Consider the following 12,031-nt stretch of genomic DNA (forward strand, 5'->3'; position numbering starts at 1 on the left):
CTGACTCATAATTGTCCAACATGCCTGGGAGATACAGGGATGAGTTCATGGGACTCAAAAAAAAAAAAAAAAATCCTCACCCCTTGTTTTGCATAATACTCAGCAGAAGCAGGGAGGGGCAGGTGTGAGTGATCTTCCCAGTGTCTCCAAGTCATTTTGTTTATCATTCAAATGCAAACCTTGTTCCATTATCCATGAGGGAGCAGGAGTAATGTGATAATGTCCCCTCATCTTTTGGTCCGAAGTGACAGCACTGTGCCATGTCATAGATGATGAGAGAGAAAAGACAGGCAGAGGGCCGAGCACAAAAACAGGTAATTACCTCCATACCTACAGTTTTAGAGAGGTGGCTCCTTCAGCATTCACATTTCTGTGTATTCTAATTAGACTAACCGGGCCACAGTCTGAGGACGAGGACACATACACCCGAGGACTTTGATGAAATCTGAGGTGTCAAGTAGACATGAAGGGACCACATCACTTGTGCCCTTCACTTTTTCGGTCTTGCATTTATGCTGAATACTGCAAAAGAGCCTCCTCATAGGGATCCTCTGCTTTTGTGGTGCGTGCTATGTGATTGATTATTTAGAGGAAAGCTCCACAACTCAAATCAGTGTGGAGCCAGCAAATAAAGTCAAATAACGAGGGAGAGTGCAGGTCTGAGGGAGGGAAAGATCTCAAGATGTTTTTGAAGCAAGTCAGAGTAGCCAAAGGCGAGCAGATCTTCACGCTTTCATATCTCCCCCTTTTTAATATTTCTCCCCATTTTAATGATGTGCTTCCTGTCCTTGAGTAAAGTTCTTCATAGCCAGTCTTTTTTGCCAGAAAGGATTTTTTTTCTCTTTGAAATAAAATGTAAGTATATATTTAGTCTCCTAGTTTAGAGGCTTACAGGCCGAGGCAGATATTCAAATTTGTGCTTTCAGGACTACGCCATCGCCAAAATGTTAACAATATTTTAATAAACAGTGTAAGTTCTGTGCTTAAGCTCTGCTGGAGGAATGTGAACCTTCAGTTTGTAAATTAACAAAAATAATCACATTGGCAAAAAAAAAAAAAAAAAGGTTTTTAAGGACTTTTCCAGTCATCTGCGTGTTACAAAGAGATCCCACTTATAGCATGTGAAAATAAACAGACGGGACTCAGTGTGCGCATGCATAAGGTTGCATAAAGGAACGTGTAGGCTTTGCATGAAGAAAAATCAAATATTGATGATGATAGTGGAGAAAAACAATGAAAAACCAAAGCAGCAGACGGCTGTCATTACAACAGCTCTAAGTGTTTGAGGCCGGGATATCAAAGCCATTCCTTTGATATAAGCAGACTCACAAAGATCAGCTCTCCTTAAAAACCAGCTATAATGAAGGCATCTCATCACACTCTGTCCATGACAAGCCAGAGCGGCCTTGTACTTCCAGTCTCGAACCCTCAGGCAGGCTGAATATACCTGCATCTCTTTTTCTCCTCAACTAAAAAGGGGTAAAAGCTGGAATACGACATTTCTTAGTCTGTATTAGGCAGTGGAGGTAACTAGGGCCCGTGATGTGGAAATCATAAAATGTGCGAGACTGCACCTTTGAAATACAAAAGACCACGGATTTAAAAAGGGCACATTATAATAACCTGAGTATACTGAAGGCGTCAACTGTAGAGAAAGAGCGAGGGGTAAAAAAGCCAGGCTTCATATTATTTTACAAAAAATAATACAATAAACTAAAATAAATACAATCCAGAGAGGTTTGTATCATCTTTAGATTTTCTGTTACTAAATACTGCTCATAGATATGCTTAAAACTGATTTTTTAAAAAGATCATCATCTTTTTCTTTAGTCATATTGCCAGCATCTTGTTTATGCTCATTCCAGAAACAATTATATTTACAGTTGTAGTTCGCAGAGTTACAATAAAACGTTTAACAGCATATTGTTCTGCAACTTTTCCAGCAAAAACGTTAAAAGCAAAATATGTATAGAACAGCCCCCACCCCTCTTCCCCAGTCTTGAGGCAGAGATAGCCACTGAAAAAGTGCTGGTTCAGTCTCCTTCTGTCTCTGGGCATAGCTTTGATCAGTCCCACCTCAAGACTTATCCTGGAGGGAACTGTGCACTTCTATTCTCCATGGCTAATCATACTTCCTGTCTTTGTCTTTATGTGCTTTAGACAAGCGTCAGATAGAAGCACAGGAACAGATTTGCCCTGAAAACCTGGAGAATAAAGCCTCTGGTTGTGCTGCAGCTCATCTTTTCCAGCAGATTTCCTCATGAATATTTCCACAGTTTTTGGAGTGGTGGATTTCAACCCATTGCTGCTTTGAAAAAAGGGCTGCTTTTGAGAGACAAGGGAAGTCTTTCAGAGTTAAAGACGCGAGAGTATATGTACTGTATGTCACCTGACTTTAGCGTATTTTTAGCTGTACCTACAGTTGGTTGACAGAAGACATCAAGGCCAGGGGCTTATATCCTGCTTGCTGTAGAGCGCAGACACGATTTTCACAGAGCCTTGCCAAATGTGAGATGAGACCAAGGAGCGAAATAGTTAACAAAATAATTTCACATGCACAGCATATTCTTTGGGCTCGGGCGATATCGCTCTGCCTGCCACCAGTGGCACTTTTCACCAAGAAACCTGCTTTGTGTGTTTCGTGCAACTACAGAAAAGACCATTTATGCCAGGAGCCAAAAAAGAAGAAAAAGAAATAGACAAAAATCCCCTTTTCTTTTTTTCGGGGGGAAGCTGAAGGCTATGAAAACCATCCTGTGTTCTATTTTTGAACTGATTTCCATTTCCATGGCCACCTGAGGGAGGTCAGGCTGGTCCAGCCAACTTCCTCACAGGGACAAGGACTAACGGTGACAGGGACACAAACCATGTTCCATCCGTTCCAACACCCACGCCACTCATTATTCTCACTGGCACCATCAGGACTTTCACATGGATATAGAAATTAATCGCCATGAAGAAACAGAAAACAACAAAAATCCCTTCTCCTTTTACTTCTTTCTTGGTGTTTTTCTTCTGCTTCAAAGCCTGTAAGTCTCTGCTGTGCCTTAGGGTTAATTAACATGATCCAAACAGTGAATGATCAGAGAGAATGGGAAATCTCCAAAGGTTAAGTGTCACATGGGAAGCGTGTTGTCAGAAGACAAGGAGGTAGGCAGGTTCTTTTTTCTTCTTCTTCTTTTTTTCTGCTCCACGTTCAAAATCAAATGAGAGAGCAGAGCTGCTGCAGAGGGAAGAAATTTGTAGACACCTTTCCAAAACTTTGCATTTCTCCTGTCAGAAGGGCAGAGCTTCACAGTCTGGCTTCAAACAATATCTGTAAATCCATGACATTTTGATGAACAAAAGAACTCTGCAGGTTTCACCAACTTGTTCACCTTTCTGTATATCATTATCGTTCGCTTTAGAGAAGTACACACAACACAGTTTCATAATGTGATAAGCAAAAGATTTTTTTTGTGGGGGGGGCACATCCATCACAGAGTTAATCACTCCTTTTTAAAGACCTACTCATTGAGATTGAGTCTCCTCTTAGTATCACCACAGGGGGGAAAAAGAGAAAATGACTTCATGATCCACAGATATCCTGGATAGCATGTCTTGCAGGTGAAACTGTATGATTTCTCTCTGTAATAATTAACATGGGCCCCTCTTCTCTCCCTGTGGCTTGTCGCTGACATTTGGTTCATGCTTGAGTGTCTGCCTAGCTGATTTCAATCTCTTGCATGAAGGTGAGCCTGTGTTTGTGTATGCGCGCATGTGTGTGTGTGTGTGTGTGTGTGTAAGTGTGCTTGGGGTCCAGCGGCCAGTCTGACAAGGACATTAAAGACAGGACTTGCCTTCAGCAGATGGGATTAAGCATCATGACAATATGGATTAGAGACCCCCTCGGTCAGTCTCAAACCTCCAGCAGGTTAGAAAGATGAAAGCCAAACGCTGAAACACAAACGAGTCTCGTCAGTGTGTTTGTGCTCTTGCAAAACCGCATTATGTAAAGGGTCGTATCTCACTCGCCGCTGAATAGATATTTGACAATTCCGAAAATTTATCACACGGATCTTTATACATTTTGACTGCGGTGACACGCCATATTGATTTACGCCACGCTCGCGGGATGAAAACACCTCAGAATGGTCACCTCGACCACCGCCGCAACAGGCCTTATTTAACATTATTACATTATGTATGCAAGCTTGAGTATGGATAATGGATGAATCTAAAGCAAAGCAGTTTAATTACCCACCATCATTCTGTCTCACCTAACTGCGGAAGCACACATCTTATTAGCCACGGTGTAAATAAACATTAATATGCCACCCTGATAAAGACTGTCCTCCTCCTTGCAGTTCTTTGTATATTATTATCATTGCTGCAAAGTACACACAAACTGATCCAGTGGCATGTGCAAACAACGGAAGAGATACTGAAGCTGGGGCCAGACTATTACAACCACTTCACAGAAAATTATCATTAGTGCATCTGGCTTGAGGCCACCCAGCCTCATCAAATGATTAAACCGTACAAGGAGTATTTTTACACGGATCTTGCGCAATTGCATGATATAAAACGGGAGCTTGCGCGTGCGTTATTTTTGTCAAAGAGGTGATCAAATCAGGCGGTTAACAACACTGTAGGCAAGGAGCGCTCTTTGTCAGAAAATTTCTTGCTGCGTTCTTGGCAGACCAGGGAGTGGCAGGACAGGCAGAGGAATGACGGACGTCTCCTTGGGCCAACCTGGGACGCGACGGTATGAATATATAGCATGCAGGTTAACCAGCCACCGGGTATTTTGATCCTTTCAGCACATAGCAACAGAGAGAAAGCTTCAAGCAAAGAGAAAACTCAGCATACAGTCCAGCTCTGAGCATCAAACACTGCTGATCTAATAAACTGCAGTATGTGAAATACCAGTTATCCCCTCGGGGCGAGCTTTTTAACAAACTAGATTGTGACTTGTACCACACATAATTGATACAAGACGTAATTATTAAGAAAGAAATGGGTTTTTTTCTACTTTACAAGTAGTTACTGTATCAAACATGCTGAACTGAAGCAGCAGCATCCCAGTTTGCTTCAAGTTTAACCTTATTAAGATTATTTTTTGGCTTCTCAAAATGACAGAAGCTGAACTCTTCAAAGACATAAAATGCAGTGCATGTACACAAAGCTCTTTTATAAACTTCTCCATATGTCTTTCGTGTCTGTAGATGGTCTGACTGGAGCCAAAACCCGAGAGGAGACAGGCCTTATTCTGCTCTCTTATGTTGTTTCAATCACCAGTCGACTGTACAAAGGAAGCAGCCTGATGGCATGACGAGTGCACAGCGCTCATCTGCCTGTGCTGTTGTCTCAGTTTGAGCCTCATAAAAGGAAGCGGGCCTGACGATGCCAGAGGCAGGGGATCCAGCTCTACGGTCTGAGCCGAGAAACATCAGCAGAGCGCCATTCTTTAGAAGGAGATGTCCTTCAGAGTGGTGCCAACTCTCCCTGGGGCAGCAGCATGAGACACAGCCTCTTATTTACCATATACAGGATCTCTGCGTGCCCTTAATGAGCCAGGATATTCAGCATCACAGAAACAAAGGCCGCGCTTTCACTGAAGAAGCTGTGGTTTTGCTGAATTAAATAATGATAATTACGAAAATATTAATCAAACTCGGGCTCTCACGGCTCTGTGGATGTGTTGAGGGAGCCCGGTCTTCCAGCTTAGCCTGTAGGAGTTCTGATTTAAAGTATGCCCGCGACCTATAGAGCTGCAGGCAAACGTGCAGACACACGCAAACACACACAGATGCACACAATTAAAATCAAACCCTGGTGGCCCCCTACTCTATAATTAAACACCCTTTGGTGCTCTGCACAAATATACTAAGCCAGGTTCAGATGCGTCAAGGAGAGAGGAGTGAAGGCAAGCGTGAAGAAGCTGTCGGTCCCTTACACTGGAAGTTCTGTTTAATGCAATTAATTAATAAAAAGCACAAACTAATACCTTCCCGGTGTGCAGTTGGTATGTCTGGCGGGGCAGCAGCAGCTATACAGCTGTACTGTGAAACTTTAATGCCGCTGGATGCCTAAAGCGATTGCCCGGGCCCTTTCTCTCAGGTGGGGGTGTGGGGCGGATGGGCGGGTGCAGGGCTTTTTCCACATATTCGATCAAACTAACAAAAATGTTTGAAAGTAGAAGAAGAAAAGGATTTTTGTGTGACCTTTAAAGACACTGAGGTACAGGTGCCTGACAGGATCCATATCAGGATCCAACTGACAAAAAAACCCTCCTCACAGAGCTTTTTCCTAAATATAAAGTATTCCAAACTCTCTTCTGCTATTCAGATGTTATTAGGTGATTATATGGTATTATTCTTCACCTTTTAGACTTCAGAGTGCTTGTCATTTGGCTCTAGTTGTTATGGTAATGTGAGGTATTCCATCTCCTTCCCAGCATGCTCTGTTTGACATTCATGGGGTTAAAGTCCCCTGAATGATGAAGTGCCAGTGTTTGGGACAGTAAATTGCATCGTTTCAATTGAGAAGAGAGTTCCCCTTGGGTTTGCTGGAGGTCCCAACGGGCTGGCCTTGAACAGAACAGCATGTTGTACATCCATATAAAAAAAGTGAAAAATATGGTGGTACTTTTCCCTTTATGATGCAGAGATTAATCTGTCACTGTATGCGTGCATAAATCTCACTCACTCCTTTGCAAAATACTGTTTTATCTTACTTTATGCTATATTTTATTTTTTTATTGCTCATAAACACAAACCATCACAAAGGGCTAATGTTCTCATCAATATTATTACAAAATGACCATAAATCTGACGCCTTGTTAAAATTTGAAGCCGTTTCTCTTCTCAGCCATTCAACCACTGAAAATATTTGACAGAAGCATTATTTTATCAGGCGGTTTCTCCCACAGTAACAGATGGGCTTCTATCATATTTGAGCCACAGCACGCCGCTTTATTTTCGCAAGATTATTGCACTTTCCTTCCGATCCTTTCCTCATCGCTGTGTTCAGCAGCACTGAACTTGCCTTTTGGGGCTATTTTTTTTCCTTATACTTCAGTAGAAATGCCTTGACAACACTGTGGTGGTTATTTCATCCTGAGAGACCACAAACTAAACAGCAGAAACACGTTGTATAGACACTTGTTTAGTGGTATGCAAATCATCTTGGCCGGAGGTAAAATTAACATTTTCAATTAAAATATTAGCACCAAACAAACACAGAAAAACACACTAATGATTAAATCATCTTGATGGAATCTCATAGTGGAAACCGAAGCTTTTTTCTTGTAATTCTTTATCTGAAAACACGCAGCACTGCTCACACTGTACATTAATGTTTTTATGGTCGTGAATCTTTATGTTTGCAAATGAGGCTTGCCATCGAATGTCTGAATTGGAAGAAAATGTATACAGTATTTTTTTTTTTTATATTCAAAGCTCAGAAATGTATTTTCATTTCTTGTGCAGACAAAATGTTTTTTGTCATTTTCATTTCCTTTCACATATTTATAAAATGCCCAATAATTAAGAATAAGGATAATAATGGTGGGTAAAAAGGTTGCTGTTAAAAAAATATTTTGTCATATATCTTTTGTTGTTTTTTTTTACATATCTGCATTCCTTCTGCAGATATAGGCAATGTAAGGCCCAGAGACAGAGGGGCAGAGCTTTCTGCAGCTGCTTTTACCGTTTACATATATCGCCCTCTGGTGGCGATTCATGTAAACATCCACATAAAGCAACATTGAGGCAAAAAAATGAGCAATGTTCAAACAAAGCAACTTTATTTCCGTTTTGGTATAACAAACAAACCTTGACACAGACTCTTCATGTATGAAATACAAAAAAAAAGACAAAAAAAATCTCTCCTTAAATGTTGCATTCAAATGCAAATCCAGAAAACATGAGATGAGCTTAGGAGGGCTCCAGCTGATATTCAAAGCGCAGCTTTCCAGCTATGGATAAAGAGGCTCTTTTGCATCTGATGACTCTTTTTATTGCCCTGGTCCACAGAGGCCAAGCAGTACCTTCTGGTAGTCTCCCTTGGTATGTTCCTGGAGAAGGAACAGAAACAGCAAGTCAGACATGCTGCATGACAGAACAAGCTTTACTGTAAATCACTCATAGACCAGAGGCAGGTTAGAAAATTCACTTGCCATAATAGTCTGTTGCAGAGATTGCCCAAAGCAGGACTTGTATTCAGAGCAGATTTTTCTCAGGTCCACCTCACAGCGTGACACAATAATTCTGGTCACCATCTTCTCTTTGGCTCCTTTACTCTGAGGAAACGAGCACAAGTCAGCACTTAAGTTGCACACGCTCCAAACTTAACTGCAGCAGCTGATGCAACACTGTTGTAAGATAACTTTTGTCAACTTTGGATTCTCTGTGTTCCTGCAGCTAAATTACACTTTCACAAGCAGATGTATTTCTTACATCTGCTAGATTTAAAAAAACAAACAAAACAAAAAAACAGTCTAGCCCTCAAAATAGCCACATCTCAAGAAAAAGGAAAAGAACAGTAGTGCGAGTACCTTCATGGCTTCATTGAGTCTTTTGGCAAAGTACAGCTGTTTGTTTTCAAAGCACTGAACTGGAACAAATAAAAAGAACAAATATTAACAGGAGTACATCTTACATTCTGCAGATATGTTTCTTATCACTTTGAAAGGAATTCTTAAACCAAAACTGGGGAGTTGTCGTTCATTCATAATCTAAATGCACTGCTAAAGTGTACCTAGCACCAGGAAGGATGTTTGCAAGTCTCCTTTAACTTCCTTCACAATGCTCTCCTGCATGTCGTAGGGGCTGTAACTCTTGTACTTCTGAAATACTAAGACACAGAAGAAAAAAAATCTTTGAGTGGTGTAATGGGTCCATTTCACAACTTGCAACAGAGGATCACAAATCCACATGTATTAATAGTGCTCTTAGTAAAAAGGATGGGGCACCTTTTTGGAGGTGGGGTACACTTCTCTCAGACATAATGGAGATCCAGGTCGCCACATCAGTCCCTTTAATTTTTATTCCAGCATCATAGAGAGCCTAGGCATGAGGAAATATCCTTAAACAGTGCCAGAATTTAGCTTGTGGCACAGAAAAGAGCCGTTCATGGACAACGAAAAAATTTCATTCGTGTCTAATTATTCTATATTAATTATTCTATTATTCTATACATGACGGGAATATAAGACCCAAACAAAAATCTGTTTAATTCAAAGGCAAACAACTTACTCTGGCATCTTCATCAATCTTTTCATAGTCTGTAATAGAGGACGGTTCAGCTCTCTTGGTCTGCAGCAAAATAAACAACATTCAGGTCATTTTCACAAGCAACTGCTGAAAAGTCATTTTTACAGGTTATATTTGGCACCAAATGCCTGCATGGATGTAATTATGAAAGTTTCTTTTAATTTGTCACCTATATGTATGTAAATCTTAAGGAACAATGCAGCTACGTCTCACCTGCACAAGAGCCAATAGTAACTTAGCGAAGTTTCCAGAAGTATCTCCAGCCACATCTTTGTCCAGTTCCTTTTTGAACACTATAAAAATTAGATTTTCACGTCGGGGATTTAGCCATCTCTTGAAACCAGAGTAGTCACATAACTTGATTTATGACTGATTAAGACATGATATGATATGTAATACAACAAGAACAATGCATAGTAAATGAAAAGCACGCAACCTCAACTGTAATCTAAACTTTACACAGGATTTCAAAGTGTACTTACATTCCTTGTAGACCTTCTTGATTTCTACCAGCTCATCATTACTACGTGAGCACAAAATCTCAATCAGTGTTTCTTCATCAGTTCCTAATCCCTGAAAAAAGGAGAATTTTAAACGATCACACCTGAAAGCCATCTGAAGACATAAGACTAATGGCTTTTTGTTTCCAGCAGAGGGCGGTGTTGCCCTTCCACAAAATCTCCCTGAGAGAGAAAAAACAAACAAACCACACTTTACCTTGATGGATGCCTTGATCTCTGAGGCATCAAACTGCGCCGTGCTCTTCATCAGTCCAAGGATTACAGTTTCCAGTGAGCCAGACAAAGCACCCTTCAGGGCTGAGATCATGTCCTATATAAATTATAACAGCATTACCTGATCATGCTTAATGTCTGGCATATTGCTGAAAAGACAAAGAATGGCGCTTTAAAGCCATGAAGGAGTTTAGGCCTGCTGTACCTTCTTTGCCCTCCTTTCATACGCAAAAGCAATCTCTCTCCTTTGGGCGTATGTCCGCTTTGTTAGGACATCAATGATGGTCTGCTCATCCACACCTGATTATACATGATTTGAACACATTAATTACACAAATGAATGAATTTTTTTTAACAATACTAAGAAATCTGATTAGGTTATGATGACAAAAGAAAGACACAATCAGTAAATCCCTACAACAACCTTTTAAAAGAAGAAGAGGGGATGGATATACACAAATATCGTGTCTGAGTAAAGGTTTAAACGCAACATGGGCATAAGGTGTAATTTCCTCCTATTCTTATTTGCAGAAAAACATTTTTCCACTCTGAACACATTCTTCACCACAGCACGATGGTGGGCTGTTAGGAGTGCCAGTAGCTCTCAGTCAGCAGCCAGAACACAGCTCTGCCAGCACTGGGGCGTGGACATGGAGATGTTCCCAATGTGGTCCAAACATTTTAAGCCACGAGGCTGACTCACAAATACCAGTCACTCATCTGTTGCAAGAATTTGCAGAACCAAGCACCATTTCTTTTTCCTTTTTTTCTTTTTTTGGAGAGAGAGATCTTGCCTTTGGTTTTGATGGCGGTCTCTATCCTGGCAGCATCTTTATCAGGGTCAAAGTCAGGAGCAGGTACCACAGTGGGGAACAAAGGATCCTGACCCTGAGAAGTCAAAGCAAGAAGTAAACTAACTGTTTTGTTGTTAACCTCTTAACCTCCATTAGGAAACTGGTGGCACACAAAAGGTCAGGTTGAGTGCACGAGTTCAGCTAATGTCAGTTTCCCAGAGAACGTATTTTAGTATGTGACTGAAACAAAGCTCACCCTTAAAGCTAAATGTGGCAGGCTGCCGGTGGAGAAGTTAAACATTACATATACATGCAACAAATAAATGATAAAATAAGAGTTGCCATGATAAAGAAGAAAAAAAAGAAAGCAGAACTTTACCCCAATGTTGAGAGACAGCTGTCCCAGAAACTCTGATACCATAGCCATTTTCACTGTTGTGGGGAAAAAAAAAATCTCATAATCAAATCTCGCTATAATCCTATCACTGACTTGCACAAGACCATGTTTATTTTGACTGGAGATGTAATCGTTTGAGAAGGTAAAGCAAGGTCTTTCTAACAAAGGCAGAGAAGTTAAATCAAGTTGTTGCTTTTTACAAAGCCGAGTGACTGCAGGGGAATTTATTCCTTTGACGAATGGTTATTTCTTTTTGACTGCTCTGCCACATTCAGAGGAGTTTCTAGTAAAAGATTTCAGACGCATTAGAAACACCGAAGTGACACGCCCTGGAAAATGTGCTGCTGCACTTCGATGTCGTAAGGCAACTGAGTTCTTTCACACGTGGACAAGGGGAAAAAACTGCTTTAAGAACCTGAAGAATTAAAACTTAACTGAAACTTAAAACAGAAGTGAGACTCTTTTATACAAACTGTGAAAATGCAAGTCATATGTCATGATTCGTGAATGCAAAATGCCTCCTTAAAACTCCTTGAAGCTTTATGCAGTGTAAACTGAACCGTACTTCCTTTTATTCTATTAACAAACAGTTGACAAAATTCCAGCACACTTACCTGAGCTGTAAAAGCTGAGATGATGCACAGATTTGTCCTGGTGATGTTTAAATGGATTGGGTGTGGAGGCTCAACTTTTCAGAGATATGAAAAGGCTTCCCACTTCACTTCCCCTGACGAATTCCTTCCCCCTTTCTGTGGACTCATGACTCCACCCTAATCTGCTACGAGTCAGCAGCTCAGAGTTTTAGAGCTAAGTTTTCCCACACACTATTCAAAGTGACTGAAGCCTTGT

The 12,031-nt window shown here is 40.9% G+C and overlaps 1 protein-coding gene and 1 long non-coding RNA gene across 2 annotated transcripts in view; one reads left to right on the forward strand and one right to left on the reverse strand.

Moving 5' to 3' along the window:
• The window catches only part of LOC113026780 (uncharacterized), a 72,708-nt gene that overhangs the window by 41,479 nt on the left and 19,198 nt on the right, over positions 1-12,031 (forward strand). The window lies entirely within an intron of this gene.
• On the reverse strand, positions 7,773-11,949 carry LOC113026782 (annexin A2-A-like). The gene is made up of 13 exons (XM_026175911.2): positions 11,797-11,949; positions 11,165-11,217; positions 10,786-10,879; positions 10,197-10,291; positions 9,975-10,088; positions 9,740-9,830; positions 9,471-9,550; positions 9,240-9,299; positions 8,957-9,050; positions 8,743-8,838; positions 8,540-8,598; positions 8,162-8,284; positions 7,773-8,059 (listed from the first exon to the last, which is right to left on the reverse strand). Exons 2-13 carry the CDS (start codon positions 11,210-11,212, stop codon positions 8,000-8,002), a joined length of 1,014 nt encoding a protein of 337 aa, XP_026031696.1. The 5' UTR covers positions 11,213-11,217; positions 11,797-11,949; the 3' UTR covers positions 7,773-7,999.

This window comes from Astatotilapia calliptera, chromosome 7 (genome assembly GCF_964374335.1).
Source record: "Astatotilapia calliptera chromosome 7, fAstCal68.1, whole genome shotgun sequence".
NCBI classification, from domain to species: Eukaryota; Metazoa; Chordata; class Actinopteri; order Cichliformes; family Cichlidae; genus Astatotilapia; species Astatotilapia calliptera.